The 16,873-nt window shown below is 47.7% G+C and overlaps 1 protein-coding gene across 3 annotated transcripts in view; it reads right to left on the reverse strand.

Annotated features, from left to right (window-relative positions):
• Positions 1-3,414: 3,414 nt before the first annotated feature.
• Positions 3,415-16,873, reverse strand: part of LOC121463493 (sugar phosphate exchanger 3) — a 45,557-nt gene continuing 32,098 nt past the window's right edge. For 2 of the 3 annotated variants that reach the window (XM_041675746.1, XM_041675745.1), the window contains 6 exons: positions 15,421-15,562; positions 14,030-14,131; positions 13,418-13,465; positions 12,259-12,410; positions 5,766-5,831; positions 3,415-4,909 (listed from right to left, as the gene is read on the reverse strand). In XM_041675746.1, the coding sequence (XP_041531680.1) occupies positions 4,817-4,909; positions 5,766-5,831; positions 12,259-12,410; positions 13,418-13,465; positions 14,030-14,131; positions 15,421-15,562 (603 nt within the window). In that variant the 3' untranslated portion in view covers positions 3,415-4,816. The remainder of the gene's footprint in view (positions 4,910-5,765; positions 5,832-12,258; positions 12,411-13,417; positions 13,466-14,029; positions 14,132-15,420; positions 15,563-16,873) is intronic. The other variant, XR_005976443.1, reaches the window with a different exon arrangement.

Here is a 16,873-nt window from a genome sequence, read left to right on the forward strand (position 1 = left end):
TTGCCCACACTCACGGTTTAATTGAGGAAATGACAAGAAACAACCAGAAGATACAATCAGGCAGTAAAGCCAGCAGGCCTGGCTGTTGGTGCCCAAGATAAGGGCCTGGAAGGCTCCAGCAGGGAAGACTCATCATCACAGGGTGACCAGGAGGCAGAGGAAGCCTGAAAGGCTGGAGAAAAGCAGCAACCTAGAAAATAACAGGCAGCAAAGCGGCTGTTTGAGCCCCACTGCAGCCAAAACCGTCTCCCCGCTGCCGAGTCAGGCACCAACGCGGCTGCCTGAGCCCCACTGCAGCCCAAACCATCTCCCCGCTGCTGAGTAACCTGAGAGCTGGGGATGGCACCTGTATAAGGCCAGACAGCCTGATGGCATCAGCGGCTACTGCAGGGGAGCTATCGTGAGCAACGCAGGGCCTGTCTGCCTGTTCTGCCCACCCTCCATTCTTATTTTCCTTCCAACTTTTCCAACCAGAGCAACATTATCCAGCACCAACCACACCAGAGTCTCACCTAGAAGAAAAGGGCCACAACAGCCTACGGGCCTCAGACACCAAGTAGCTGAGTAAGATGGATTTGACTGAGGAAGCAGCAGAGGCCTTGGGAGGCTCACATGAGGCTCTTAGACTAAATGGTGCTGGGGGAGCTTGAAGGCAAATGAAGACTGAGAGAGTGGAGATGGGGAACAAATTAGGACAAGCAGGAGCAAGTGCGCATGGCCACCCTAGCGAGCTGTAAACTAACCAGATCAATTCTACAGGAGGCTCTCAGAGAGCAGAGCCAGTAAACTAGAGACCTCTACAACAGGCTCAGCCTTTACCGAGGTTTTAAAGTTGGCAAGGTTCAAAGGATGAGCCTGTAAGACGGCCCTGCGACAAAACCGTCTGGGGTTTTTTACTGCTTTATTTTCCTGAGACAGGGTTTCTCTGTAGCTTTGGAGCCTGTCCTGGAACTAACTCTTGTAGACCAGGTTGCCCTCGAACTCACAGAGATCTACCTGCCTCTGCCTTCCACGCGCTGGGATTAGAGGCATACGCCACCACACACAGAGATCCTGCCTTGAAAAACCAAAATCAAACAAACAAACCAATCAATGCAAGCGGCTGCCAGATTGGCCTACGTGGAGACAGGTGTAAGATAGGTGGGGCTGGAGGGGGTGGGGCTCAGCAGTTAAACACACTGGCTGCTCGGGGTTTGATTCCTAACACCCACAAGGCAACTCACCACTGTCTGTAATGCCAGTTCGACTTCTGGGCTCAGCTGGCTTCCGAGGGCACTACACAGAGATGATGCACACACATGCAGGCAAACATCCATAGACATAAAATAAAATAAATTTAAGATGGAGTGTGATCGAGGAAAGCAATGTCACCTCCACACACCTATACACAATAAACACACACGCACACACATGCATATACACACGTGATCCTAATAAACCCAAAAATTAAAATGCTCTAGAAGTCAAAGGAAGGAGTTAAAAAGAAGTCCTGGGAAAAGATAAAGCTATTACCAGTATCAAACACAAGGGAAAGGTTTTGGAAACAGAAGGACTGAGGCGGGAGAGCTCCCAAATGCAATGAGCTCCACAAGCTGCCATGTGGGTGGGAAGAGGATCCGGCGTCCTCTTTGGTAAAGGCAGTGCCGCTGGTGACGTCACCGATGACTACAGCTGAATGACAGGCAGTTCTGGCAGTGCTGGCAAGCTTCCCCGCTAGTTACTCTGCTCGGTCATTGAAGAGGAAGTTGGCAGCAGAGCCAGGAGGGCAACAGGACAGAAAAACAGGAGTTTAGTCAGAAAAACTATTCGGAACAAGTGGGATCCCTTGTAGCGGGCGTGGTGCTCGAGTGTCATCCCGGGGGCAGAGGCGGAGGATCACAGTGAGCTTCAGAGCACCAGGGGTAACCAGGAGGCACCCTGGGCTGGAGAGGCAGCCATCCAGTGGACGAGCACCTGCACAGCCGGCACAGAGGCCCTGCGTACTAGCCACAGTACCGTGGAAACAGATCGCCATGCTCTAGTCCTTCCACCGAGCTGTCAAGAAGGGATTTTCTTTCTTTTCCTAAGCTCTTACTTAAGGAATATATAACTACTATTTTTAAATTCTAGAATGTGACATATTTGAAGGACAAAATGTTTCCCAACCAAAAATTCTTTATCTTACTGGGTAAGAACCTCATACTAATATTTTTTTTTCCAAATTATTTTTTAACTGACAGAAGATTCTTTTTCTTTCAAACCTACTTTTATTATGGCCTTTTCTCCCATGCTTGATATATGTTACTATGTGTGCATGGTGTGTGGGTACGCTTGCACGCGGAGGTCTTCTACCACCCCCCCCACTTTTCTAAGATGTGTTATTTATGTGTACCCTAACCCTAGCCTTGTTCCAGCTGCATGTGTGTAAGCGCAGTGTGCGCAGGCCGTGTGAGAGGACACAGCCCTGGAGACTGGAGTTACAGGTGATCATGAGCTGTCATGTGGTCCTGGGAACTGAACCTGGACCCCTGGAAGAGAGGACACAGCCCTGGAGACTGGAGTTACAGGTGATCATGAGCTGTCATGTGGTCCTGGGAACCGAACCTGGACCCCTGGAAGAGAAGTCAGCATCCTCTAAACTGCTGAGCTATCTCTCCAGCCTTCACTCTTGCTGAGAAGGGGTCTCTCCCTGAACCCGGGCTCACTAATTCAGCTAGGTCCACGTCTACCTACTGAGCGCTGGGATTCCTTACAGGCCGAAGTTGGTGCACCCAGCTCGTCAAGTGGGTGCTGGGGACCCAAGCTCAGGTACCCATGCTTTCACGGTGAGCACTTCACTCAGGCTGTTCCCCAGCCCCTGACTTTTCTTCCAGGGAAACATTTAATAAGAAAGTAAGGTGACTCGTAAGCATTTGTTAAAGTTACTTCCTTCGCAGGTAGGCAGAAGTAGATCGAGAGAGCAAGGCTGTCATTTCACCCAGTTCCGAGTCTTTATGACTCCATTTCAGGTAGAGCTTGGAGAACCACGGAGAAGTCAAGGGGGTGCTCGTGTATAGGAAGCTCAACTGGAAAAGAAAGCACTGGCTGCTATCTGTACCTGAGGATGCAGCACGAAGGTCCAGCTGAAGAGGACGGAGCTCTGAGCTACAGGTCAACAAGAGGTCAGTGATAACAAGAGAGCTCACCCAGGAGCAATCTGCTGGGGGGGCCGGGGAGGGGGGGGAAGGTTTTCCCAGCACCTCCAGCATTGCTGTCTCCCAGTACCTAAGGCGGGGCCGCAGCTTGACTCCCAAGGCTGTGGGCTAAGAGTCTGCTGGCCAGCGACAAGCAGTGCTGGGCATCCGTTGTACTTAAATGTAGAGTTGGGTTGGAAGAGCAGTGCAGCAAAGAGATGCACACTGGGCATGTGCGAGGCACGCTCCATCCCAGGGCCAGGCAAAGAAAAACGAGAGGGAGCACAGAGCTTGAGCAGAGATCAAATAACCAAACGGCTGGGCGTTTATTACAAAAGTTGTTCCGTTCCCCTCCCTTCCTATACTTTGTGTTTTCCCTTTACGTCAGTGACTCAACAGTAACGTGACCAGAAGTCTGCAGATTAAATAACAAGTTCGTCGACACATATTTGGAACATAAAACAAGAGGTGGAAGAACAGTCCCTAACCCAATGTGAATTAGGTGTCCCTCAAAATTGCACATTTTCCTCCTAGTCTGCAACATAATTTAAAATGTATGTACAGGATGACCTTAAAGTATTGATTCTCATATAGAATTCAGTCTCACCAGGCGGCGGTGGCGCACACCTTTAATCCCAGCACTCGGGAGGCAGAGGCAGGCAGATCTCTGAGTTCGAGGCCAGCCTGGTCTACAAGAGCTAGCTCCAGGACAGGCTCCAAAAGCTACAGAGAAACCCCGTCTTAAAAAACAACAAAAAAAAAAAAAAAAAAAGAGAGAGAGAGAAAAGAAAAAAAAGAATTCAGTCTCAAAGAGATACACTCTACCATCTTCTAAAAAGGACAGGCCTCAGGCCCTAACAATGGACTACCATGATTCAATACACACACTTCACACCTTGCAACAAAGAGCCATTGTCTTGTCTCTAACTCGAGTCTTCTGAGGTAACTCCAGGAACCCAGGTTTTCAAGAATAAGGCTACATAGCATGACTTCTCGGAGGGCCCTAACGTTCCCAGACTCTAAGTCTGAGGTTGAAAGCCCCACACTGGAATGTCTGAGATAATTTATAGTTCATGAACGGAAGACTCCTCCTAGGAGTCAGTCGGACGTGAGTGAAGTCGGAGAAAAAGCTGACAACCATTCTGGAGAGGACGAGGACTTCCAGAGGCCACAAACACAGGCAATCATCGCTCTGTCCAAGGCGGGGCCGGAGCTTCGTCCGGCCTGAGTTCTGCTCTGACGCCTTCATGGTGATCCACTCTCTGCATCTTGCTTTCAGAGGGCCACACAGCAGTCTTCTCGTCAATACAGACTTGCCCATCTCTGCCTCCTGTTCCCTTAGCTCTGAATTAAGAGTAAATAACAAGGGTCCAGGACCAAACAACACGGCAGGTTAATGGGATAAACCGACAAGCCCAACAGGAATGTTGGCAGCTCCTTCTCCTTTCAGTACATTCACCGATATAACTAAAAAAAAAAAAAAATCACCAATAAATGCTGTAGTGTACAAAAATAATCCGGCCCTTACTCGACAATGTCTGGGGCGGTTGGCAGTGTTGCGTGACGCCTGACAAGCTGAGCTTCCACCGGCACCTTGACAACTCCACACACCTGAACTGGGACCCACAGGCCCTCATGAGTCCGTTCTCTCTCAGGGGCACCCATCATTCACTCAGTGTACGAGCTTGTCTTCTTTGCACAAGAGAGAATACTTCCCTCACTATTAACGGTGAGATAAACAGAATTGTACAACTTGTCTGTGAAGAGAAAAAGGTTTTAAAATGAAGAGCATCATGATTCAAACATTAGCAAGGGGTTCGAGCAAACACATTCTGACTTCACAGGAAGAAAACTGTCTTCAGTGAATTAGAGAACAACTTTGGAAAATTAGTTGTGTGTGTGTGACCGAATCTGAGTCACCAGAAGCTAGAGAAGAGCTCCGTTAACATACCTAGTTCACATTCACCTATCCTGGCCATCCTTGGAATAGGCTAGACACAGCTGCCTGGAGCTAGTGATGGTGGCCAGTTAGGATGCCTGGTTTCAAGGAGAAGCCGCATACAGATGAGCTCAAGTTCACCAGTCATGAGCACTGTCCCATCAGCAATGACAGAATACGTCACACGCCTTTTCAACGGAAAGCATTTTAAAAGCAGGGCCTTTGGGGCCGTCTTCCCATAAAGCGCAACATCTCAGCAGAACAACTGCCCCGCAGACAGTGTTCATCAGAGCTTCACCACAAAAGTAAGACTGTTTTTTGCTTCCGAGTTCTCAAGGCCTGCTTAGCAGCCCAGTCCCCAGCCCAGAGGAGCACACTGATTGATGCCTGGCCATTATGAGGAAGCCTTTGCTTCTCGGGAATTGTAACCGGCCACACTTGTTAGTTTCCGGTTGGGACAGGCAAACTGAGGGCCCTTTGGCTCCTTGAGAAAAGAAATGAGTCTTTTCAGCCCAAACAAATGTTACTTTTCACTCAGGCCAAACAAATGTTACTTTTCACACTAACGTCTTTACAAGCAATCGGCAATTTTGTTGGTTTCAAGTAGTGATGAAGTCAAATGTTTTAAGTTAAATAGGAAAAATGGTTAAAGAAAAAAAAAAGCACACGCTTACCATGAGAATGAAAAAGTAGAAAACCCACATCCATCCAAGGTTGTCCTGGATCAGAGACACCAGATACTAAAAAGAAGAAAAGGAAAATATGATCTAACGCTGTATAAATTAACAAAGTGAGGGATGGGGACAAGGCTCTATTGGTAAGATGTTTAGCCAGCATTCACACAGCCACTTAAACACAGAACTGAACCTGGCCGTGCAAGCCTGTGATCCAGTCCTGGAAGGGGGTCCAAAAATTCAAGGTCATCCTCTACCACCAACTGCTTTGAGACCAGCCTGGGCTACTGAGACTCTTCCTTAAGAGAACGGAGGTCAGGCTTGCAGAGACAGACTGTCCAGTGCTTAAAAGCCCTAGCTGCTCTCAATCACAACCACCTGTCACTCCAGCTCAGGGAACCCACGCCCTCTTCTGACCTGTGCAGGCTGCAGACGTCACAAGGTGCAAAGCACTCAAACTCTGTGGAGGCCAGAGAGGCCAAAGAGTCAGGGACTTGTTTCTAGTTCATTCAAGGTTATTGTGCTTCTAACAAAGGCCCCACCTAGTTGTAAATCAGAGTTCTGCTCTCCCGAGATTTTCTTCCTCAACAGGTGTGGCTAGTCGCCAGACCTCCTGCTCCTGGAATAGGGAAGTAGTTGGCTACCTAAAACCAAAGTCTAAGGATCCCACTAAGTTCCAGGAAATAACTTGACATTCCACCCTGGGAGTGGTTTGCCTAGAGTGTTTGGTGTAGGGCGTGAGTCTGGGGAAAGTAGGTGAAAGTAGCCGTGACCTTCAACTTGTCTGTTAATGTTGTCTTTTCTTTTCCTTTTACCTTTTGAGGTCAGGGGTATATTAACCAGTAGGAAATTAAACACGGGCAGGAGAATTTTCAGTACTCACTGAGAAATTCCCTCCCTATACTATCGTATATGTTCCTGCGTTTTATTATTTTTGTTCGCGTCTTCATATTCTTTACTATATTTCTAAATTCCCACACCTCCACTATGGAAAGGGTATTTTTGCCAAGGCTGACCCCCGATAATACACAAAGAATATAAACGAGACAACGTAGTTTAAAAGGAGATTAGTCAGGACTACTCTGGAAAATCAGGAGCTGGGGGTTCAGTAACATCTGTCGTTACAAAGATCTTCCACATATATACTCCCATAGTGAGACAGGGTCTCACCACAACACGCTGCCAGTCTGAATGCTGGTAAGGGCTACAGGCTTGGTCCATGGTCCACCACCCTGGCTCCATTTGCATTTTATTACTGGCTCATTCTACGCAAAACCGCAGAAGCTATACTCCTAGGTTTGCTCTGCTCCCCTTGCTCCAGGAGGAAGAACAGTATCTGCTGTGCCTCCAGCTCCCTCCTCATCTCCCAGGCCCTAGAGCTGATGCTTTCAGAGCAAGCTGTCGCCCTATGCTGTTCCCCTTTTAAGTATTTTTGAGGCACACAGCCTTACTGTGTAGGCCCGAGCAGCCGGAAGCTGACCCCAGTGAGGGCAGCCACATAATCTGTTCCACAATGGAACTATTTTCTTTTTTGTTTGTTTGAGATTTTTTTTTTTTATTTTTGGTTTCTTGAAAAAGGGTTTCTTTGTGTAACCTGGCTGTCCTCACCCTGTAGACCAGGCTGTCCTCGAACTCAAACAGATCCACCTGCCTCTCCTCCCAGGTGCTGAGATTAAAGGTATCATGCCACCACACCTGGCTTTTCTCTTTACTTTCAACTACTGAAAAGAGGTTAAGAGCACTTAACCCGGCTTCCCCCCACCTTCTTACTACAGGAATAACTAACATAAAATTTGCCATTTTATATTTTTTTAAAGCGTGTGTGTATGTATGTGTGCATATATGTGCAGGTGCGTGAGCTTATGCCCAAGGGTAAAAGCTGAAAAAGGCATTGGGTGTCCTCCCTCACACTGTCTATTCCTCTGAGGTTTCCCTGGCTGTAGGGATCATGTTTTCTCAGCTGGGCTGGAAGCCACCAAGTCCCAGCAATCCTCCTGTTGATGGCTCTCTCTCAAAGTTGGGATTACCTCAAGGCTGGGATCCTAATGGGTCCTCTTGACTGTACAGCAGGTATCCTTCACCCTGGGCCATCTCTCCAGTCCCCAGTGGTAACCATTTTTAAACACAGAGGTCAGCAGCATCAATCACAGTACCGATGATGTGCAACCACAACAGCATTTACTTCCCAAATCTTCACCTAGAACAAGAGCTTTGTAAACCACAGCACCCACACCCGGCCACTGGCAGGTTCTAGTTTGTTGTTTTCTTCTCCCCAAAGCCACTCTATAGCCTAGGCTGGTCTTGATAGCACTATATAGTCTAGGACAGCCTTGAATTTGTAGCAATCCTCTTGTCTGTTTTCCAAGTGCTGAGATTGCATGCATGGACCACCATACCTGCCTTAATAACTTCTGTTTACTTTCTGAAGCTGTGAATTTACCTACTGTAGATATTTCATGGAAATAATTTGGTTTTTTTTTCCTGTATGATTAGTCACTCACTTAGCAAATTTTCAAGGTTCAATCATATAGTAACACACATCAGCATTTCATTCTTTTTCACGGATGAACAGAATTACACTGAATGTACATACCACATTATTTTTGTTTTTGGAGACAGTATTTGTAGCTTTGGTGACTGTCCTGGAACTAGCTCTTGTAGACCAGGCTGGTCCTATTTCCTGCTTCTTAATTACAGCCATCTTCACTAGGAATGAAGCAAGGCCTCAGTGTGGTTCTGGTTTGTATTTCCCTACTAAGGCTATTGAGACTCTGCCTGTGTGTTATAGTCGCCATTTTTATGGATTTTTCATCAAAATTGGCTCCTAGGTTTTCTTCTAAGAATTTCAAAATTTTAGCTTTTAGAGTAAGATCTTTGATCCACTTTGAATTCACTGTTGCAGAGTATAAAACAAGATTCAATTACACCCCTTTCACGTGGATATCTAGTTTGTCCCATACCACTGCTGAAGAACCCACTTTCCCTTGCTGAACATCTTGACACTAGTGTTGAAAATCACCTGACCACACAGATGATGTAACCCACACTAACCACAGTATTACTGAACTATGTGCTGGGAAAAGCTAAAGCAGGGTGATTGAGCGACATAGCCTAGGTCCTGATAAAGAGAAAAGGCTCAAGTCCAGCTGGGTGCAGTGGCGCACCTGGAAGCAGCCCCCGAGCAAATGGGGCAGGAAGACTGAGTTCCTGGCCAGCCTGGAGAGCAAACTCGCCAACCCACAAAGGTACAAGTCCCACCCCATCAGAGCTTCCAAACAGTAACTGTAACTAACCTCAAAAAAAAAAAAAAAAAAAAAGATTTATTTTTCTTTCAATTGTTAAAAAAAAAACATACTCATTGCATGTCTGCATGCGCATGAACACGCACCACTGCACATGTGGTCAGGACTGGGGGACAACACTCCAGTGCATGGCTACTGTCGCATCCCATCTATGCATGTATCTGCTGCTGGACATTTGTGCTGTCTCTACATTCGGTGCCTAAAATGTTTAACTTTCAGTGTACACATTTATTCTCATTTCTCCTTAGTAGACAGTGCAGCTGGGTCATACCCCCAAATGTGTGTCCAGAATGCACTAAGGAAGCTGGTGAAATAGCCTAGTGGGTAAGGACACTTGCACCCTGAGTTTTCCCTCCAGAACCCAATCCCAGAAGCAAGGAATCAACTTCCTGTCCTCCGACCTCCACATGTGTGACACAGCACAGGCATGCATACACACATACACACATAAACAACATACTAAGTTTTAGAAATACAAAGGTGGATGAAACAGTTCACTTTTAATTTTAGTTTTATAGAGACAGGATGCTGCCATGCCTTGATGACCTGGTTGTCACTACACAGCCCAGGTTGACATTAAAGCAATCCCGCTGCTTCTGAGGCTGGGATCACAGGTGTGCACCATCGTGCTCAGCTTGGAACAAGCTGGTTTTCAAGGAATGCAGACTCTGGTACAGAGAGAGCACAGACACCCAGGCTGGCAGTTGAACATCATGGATAATGAGTGTTCTCCTGGAGGTATGAGCCAGCTGCTATGGAAACCAGAACAGAAAAATAACAAATCCTTGAAAAGTCAGGGGAAGGTAGAGGCAACACCATCACTTGGCGCAGCCCAGGGAATAGCTGAGGGCCAGGCTGTGGAGTTTTAGCCTTCAGAGTTGGTGAGGCAATGGCAAGTCATTCAACAATCCCCAAGAGGCCAGGCATGGTGGCCCACACCTTTAACACTGGCACTCGGAGGCAGAGGCAGGCGAATCTCTGGGTTCCAGAACAGACAGGAACACCAGGAAAGCTAAGGACCCTGAATCCTGGCCTGATTATGGGGGTCAGTCTGAGGGTGACGTGATCACCATCAGGATCGGAACACTGACGTGTGAGACTTATAGGGATAAAACTCCAAGAAGTCAGGCGTGGGAGCATGGGTCTATTATCCCAGTCCTTGAGAGGTGGATCAGAAACTCAAGGTGATGACAGTCTATACAGCAAACTCAAGGTCACCTGAGCTACAGGAGAAACTATCCTCAAAAAGGAAGAAAGAAAATTCAAAGCAAAATGTCTGTAATGTCAATTACAACTACCCACCTAATTCACTAAGAGAGCATTAGTGAGAAACAATTTAAAATACTCAGTTTAGTTGGGCAGTGGTGGCCCACACCTTTAATCCCAGCACTCAAGAAGCAGAGACAGAGCCGGGCGGTGGTGGCGCACGCCTTTAATCCCAGCACTCGGGAGGCAGAGGCAGGTGGATCTCTGTGAGTTCGAGACCAGCCTGGTCTACAAGAGCTAGTCCAGGACAGGCTCCAAAAACCACAGAGAAACCCTGTCTCGAAAAACCAAAAAAATAAAAAAAAAATAAAAAAAAAAAAAGAGGCAGAGACAGGTGGATCTCCATGAGCTTGAGGCCAGCCTGATCAATCTACAGAGTGAGTTCCAGGACAGGCTCTAAAGCTACAGAGAAACCTTCTCTCAAAAAAAAAAAAAAAAAATGAATGAAAGAATGAATAAAATACAATACTCAATGTGATGGGACCAGAAAGATGCCTCAGAGGGTAAAGACCCTTGTCACCTGAGTTCAAGCTCCATAACCCACACATATGCCACACAGCATGCACACACCTGCTATGGGGTAACATTCTTTTTTTAAAAAAAAAAATATTTATTTATTTATTATGTATACAATATTCTGTCTGTGTGTGTCCGCAGGCCAGAAGAGGGCACTAAATCTCATTACAGATGGTTGTGAGCCACCATGTGGTTGCTGGGAATTGAACTCATGACCTTTGGAAGAGCAGGCAATGCTCTTAACCACTGAGCCATCTCTCCAGCCCCCTATGGGGTAACATTCTTATACACTGTAAAGATTTGTCACTCATATTGGTTTAATAAAACACTGGTTGGCCAGGCAGGAAGTATAGGTGAGGCAGCCAGACTAGAAGAATTCTTGGAAGAGGAAAGGCAGAGATGCAGTCGTCATCCAGAAGCAGAGGAAACAAGATGAGAATGCCTTCCTGAGAAAAGGTACCAAGCCATATGGCTAAACATAGACAAGAACTATGGATTAAGTTGTAAGAGGTAGTCAGTAATAAGCCTGAGCAATAGGCCAAACAGTTTATAATTAATATAGGCCTCTGTGTGCTTATTTGGGACTAAATGGCTGCAGAATTGAGCAGGACAGAAACTTCCATCTACACGCCTCCACATACAGACTTACAAACATGTAAATATGTAGGTGTATAAAATAAAATGCTTATTCACTGTCCCTTCAGACATGAAGCCTTCTGAATGGGTGACAGTGGCCCTGTTTGATTTCTATCACAGAGCATGAAGAAGTATTTCTCCTGCCCTTGTTAATTTTTCCCCCTGATCATACACTCAAATATCCTAAGTGTGTCAACCGTTTACTGTGCAGTGCTTTGGAAGCAGCGTGTCTCCTGTGTGCCAGGAAAGGCTACAGGGGAACCAAACCATGATGCTGCCCTCAGGGAGCCTGCATTACTGCAGCGAGCAGATACTGATATACATCCACTCCATGGCTGTGTACCATCAGGATAGTCCACTGTTCCTCACTGCATCAGCTAGCAGCAATTCACCCACTAGTCAGGCAAACCAGCAAACTTCAAGTCGCTATGACTACTACAGTAGGACCGTCTTAGCCTCTCGGCATCCACAGGGGAATCCACGGATCAACAGGTTCCATCTCAGCAGGTCCACAGACTTCCAGTGTTCTGCATCCCAGATGATTACAGGATAGGGATACCTAAGTCACCCTCTGGGACCAGTCACAGATGTCTGGGCATGGAGAACACAGACTACACTCCGAGGTGGCCGTGACGCAATCTATGGTCATATGAGATGCCTCCCATATCAGGTCCCACCTCTCAGAGGCTGAAAGCCTAGGGCTTGCTGTACAGCGGCTCGCAGCACAAGAGCGCCACCTACCGTGGGAGCCGGCAAGCACACGCTGTTCTCACCTGGCCCACAGCAGCACCAATGCTCCCAGTTCCGTCGACGATTCCCGTGACGGTCGCCAGAGCCTCGCTGCTCCCTTGGATCAGTTCCTGGCGACCCAGGTCTGCAGAAATAGCCGAGCTAATCATATTGGACGGTCCGCCAATAAAAAACCCTGAAGCCATAACGAGAACAGATTTGGGTTAAAATACGATCCATAATTCTAGTCAGATAAGACAAAACATCAAAATGTTGGGGAGAAACAGAAAATAAAGGAAATGCTCCCAGACAGTATTCTCACACTAACTGATGTCTACTCTTCTAAAATCCCTTCCCGAAGGGTGTGACACACTAGTGTCTGTACAGCATCCACGGGTAAGAACAAAGTAGCGGAACACACACCCAAGGCAACACCACACTGGCAAGAGAGGGACAAACAGTGCTGTTCCAGAGGTTCAGGGACCCTAACTGCCACTGCGCTCAGAAAGCCAACCCACGGGGGCTGGAGAGATGGCTCAGAGGTTAAGAGCATTGCCTGCTCTTCCAAAGGTCCTGAGTTCAATTCCCAGCAACCACATGGTGGCTCACAACCATCTGAAATGAGATCTGATGCCTTCTTCTGGCCTGCAGGCAGACACACAAACAGAATATTGTATACATAATAAATAAATATAAAAAAAAAGAAAGAAAGCCAACCCACGTGCGGGTGTGGCGTGGAGCTTGTAAACTGGGTCATCTTACTGGAATCAGTCACACATCATGCTGAATTAAAAAGTAACATATATATATATATATATATATATATATATATATATATATAACACATGTTCCTTAATTGTACCCAGAATTTTACCTAGCGCTCAGGGAAATACCAACCCAGTTCAGCACCAGAGAAAAAGCTAGCTGTCCTGGACTTCCAATGTGCTACCTTCCTAAGTCACTTTCTGAAGTCAAATCCAGGCCTGGGGCGGCAATCTAAATGTTTAGGACCCCTCCACGGGGACAGTTTCTATCACAGGGGTTGAGGGGGTCAGTCACAAGCAGAGGGGAGAAGCTAGCAAAGGAGGCATCAATCTCCCTCTCACTTGCGTGCTATAGAGCAGAGGTTTTAGTATAAGTCCCTCTGTGGGAGACAGCGCTCTCTGACCCCGAGAGGAGCAGTGAGCAGAGTGTCGGCCGTACCTGTGATGGTCATCAGAAGTGCATTGATGGACTTATTGTTTGGAGAGCCTGTGAGAGAAGAGACACACGGCACGGTGACTTGTGCAGGCACAGCAGCGGCATGTGCCTCCTTCAGTGCACAGCGGCTGCATCCCTGACACCTTGCAATCCCTCTGGAGACAACAAAGACAGCCGACTCTCACCACCCCTTCCAGCTTTTGTCCTGTCTGCCTCTGGCTACTGCTCAAGCTAATGAGATGTCTAAAAGCCAGAGAAGACTCTACCGTCTTTAGAACACGCACGCGCGTGTGCACACACACCACACACACACACACACACACACACACACACACACACACACACACGGCCTACTAATTACCATCTTCCCTGCTTTTGAAACCTTGCCCCCTTTTATGGTTTTATTGGCTCTAATGCTGTCCCTCTGGAGCCGCCCGCAAACAAAGCAATACACTCCCAAGCAAGCTTTTAAACAGACCCACAAAGCAGGAGAGATGCCAGTTTCCTTCCCACACAAATAAAACCATGTGATGACAGTTCCCAGGCACAGCTCTCCCCATGGCTGACCACTGACTCTGAGCAAGTGAATCAAGGCCACTGCAAAGGGATACTCACGACTATACCCAACAAGGGAGCCCACCGCCAGGAACAGGCTGAGGGCTAGCACAGGCGCTCTCTTCTGCAGCACGTCGGAGATGAAGCCTTGCAGAGTCCCACCTTCAGGCACAAAGAGCACACATGGGTGGAGAGCAGCGGCTGGGCACGGCTCTCTGAGGCACGCTCCTCTCTCAAGTGTCCCCTCCCCGCAGTGATGGCCCATGGACAGGACACCACAAATCAAGCATCAAAGTAAGAAAAAAGAAACCCTTCAGAACCATTATTATCCATATATACTATTTTCCCCACCAAATAATAAGTGAGCGATCCCCGGATTTTCTTCACTCTAACTTAAAGCATGATGAACTAACCAAGTAAACCTTACTGCCAGCACCCAGGAGGCTGGAGCAGGAAGACCATAAACCAGAAAGCAGCTCGGGCTGCCTGGTGTGGGCTTGGCCTCAACAACACCAAGTTTAAGGAAGACGCCTCACAAGCTGTCAACAGAACCTCTGAGCTGCAGCTTTCCTTCTACACTGAGGTACCTTTAATTTTGGAGGACACAGAATATGGCAGGTCTCGGGCTATCTATATCACCTTTGGCTCTGGACCTAAGGCTACCAGTGGCCGAATTCAGATATGAGGCCAGTGTGCCACCTAAGGGCCTACTGTGCCATTCATGCGCTCAGGGTAGCTTGGTCTTACTGTATCTCTGTATGTAAACATCACGGAGACAGAGATGTTAAGGTAGGGCCCCAGTGTGCAATCGTTGGCCTTATTTAACAGTTTATTATTTCCTTTTTGCATTTCTGCCTACACCACAAAGACACTTGTAAAATCTGTTGCGGAACTAGGGTTATTTATTTGCTAGCATGTACAAAGTCCAGGGTTCAATCCCCAGCCTGGAAAATAAAACAAATCCTCCATATACAGCAAGGCAATTGCGAACACAGACATACACAAGAAAGGAAAGGAAAATCCCTGCTCTTCCTCCCTCTGATATCTGACAATCTACCCTGAAAGGTGCTGTGTTTGCTTCCTTGGCCAGAGACAGGGGGACAGTGGGAGGAAGCCGAAGCCAACATATTCCCACTTCACCTTGAAGCTCTCACAAAAATCAGCTTCAAAGCCAAGCCACCCCTGAAAGCGTACAAAGGGGCTGCATTTAAAGGGATTCCCGAGCGGTCCCAAGACAAAAGGACTGATCCATCAACCAAAGACTAAGAAAAGACAGCCTATGAATCACAGCCGTCTCGGGCTGCTTCTCCTCTCTATGGACTTTTTGTTCTCACACAAGTCTGCATGTTTACTGGTCGGGTGGGTTGGGAGAGACGGCTGTGGAGCAAGCAGTAAAACTTCAAATGAAGCAAGGTTCCTGCCTGTGCGGAAGGAGATGCCCATGTGCGTACCTACAATGCCTCCGACGTCGTACCAAATGGACAGCTTGTCAGCTTCGGCTTCCTTCCACCCAAAGTTGTTGCTCAGATAAAAGGGCAGCCAGAAGAAGAAGGAGTAATTCACCAGTTTCAGGCAGGCATAGGCCAGTGAGTACTGCAAGGAAAACACAGCTATCAATGAGCAGCAAACGGCACAGCGTGACTTCCCTGGCTTTACCTGGCAGCCCGTTCTCTTCTCTTGACTCTCATTGGCTTCTAAAAAAAAAAAAAAACCAACAACAAAAAACGCACACAGCTTTTTCTTAGCTATCTCCAGTGTCTTCTCCTATCGTTCCTCTGGTAAAGGCAAGCCAGCGTTTGCAACCCAGAGAGCAGTACACACTGTACCCATGTTTCTTTATTCAGACAAAAGGTCCATGGTATCCGCGCTGCCAACCCGCATCAGCCACGGACGGATCAGCCTAGCTAAGATCTCAGCTCACACTGCAGGCAGCCAGACTTCCTTGGTTCTCTTCCTACACAGTTAATGCTGGCCACTACGGAGAGCAAAGCAGCCCAGTCACACTCAGAAAGAGAGCCACCTGAGGACCATTTTCATATTAGAGCTCCCCAAAAGCCCTACATCCCACAAAGGAAAGCATCTTTGGTGGGCCAGAGAGGAAGGGATGTGGTCTTGACTGGCCTCCTGGCTCTCTTTTGAAGGAGAGCGACCTTAAATGGGTGATGGCTGAGACTCCTGCGTCCAACACATTATTACCAGGAAACCCTGACTATTAGCATCAAAGGGAAGGCGGAGGCAGAGGGCTGACTTCAAAGGGTGTCTGGCTAGTACACTCCTGCCCCTGAGCGCCAGCCAGCTATTCCCCAGGTGCCACTTGTTCTAAAAGAGCTTCTAGCAGGGCAGCAGCCACCCGTAGAGAGCCAAATCCCAAGCAGCAGAGCTCCCACAGGCTGCTACAAAGACAAAGGCCCGGGTTAACCAGACTTCCTTTCCACCCCGCCCGAGCTGGAGAACAATGGCTTAGGAAGTACAAAGGAACCAGCAAAGGAGCTTCTTGTTTTGTCACAGCAAACCCAAGTTCTGTCTCAACCCAAGCAAACACCATCAAAATGTTTTAATAACTGAAAGACAGGATCTTCCTAAGGACAGGCCACAAGAACCGGAGTCTTCCTAACGCTAGCCACTGTCCCTGGAGTCAAGCATTTCAGGGTGTTAGGGTATTACACTTATATCTGACTGACACTTGACTACCTGCTGGAAGAGTTTTTTTGTTTTGTTTTGTTTTGTTTTTAGTAGAGAGCCACGAGGCAGAAGAGAGCCGAGAGGAAGGCAGAGGCAGAGGATGGCCTACAGACAGACTCAAGTGGGGGAGGGGACAATGCCTAAGCATCCTGAAAGCAAGGTGACAAAAACAGGTGCTTTGTCAACTGACCCAGGCAAGATGGGTGTCATCACCCCCCACAG

The sequence above is a fragment of the Microtus oregoni genome, unplaced genomic scaffold, assembly GCF_018167655.1.
Source record: "Microtus oregoni isolate MIOR12 unplaced genomic scaffold, Mior012 000026F_ref0000081, whole genome shotgun sequence".
In the NCBI taxonomy this organism is placed as follows: Eukaryota; Metazoa; Chordata; class Mammalia; order Rodentia; family Cricetidae; genus Microtus; species Microtus oregoni.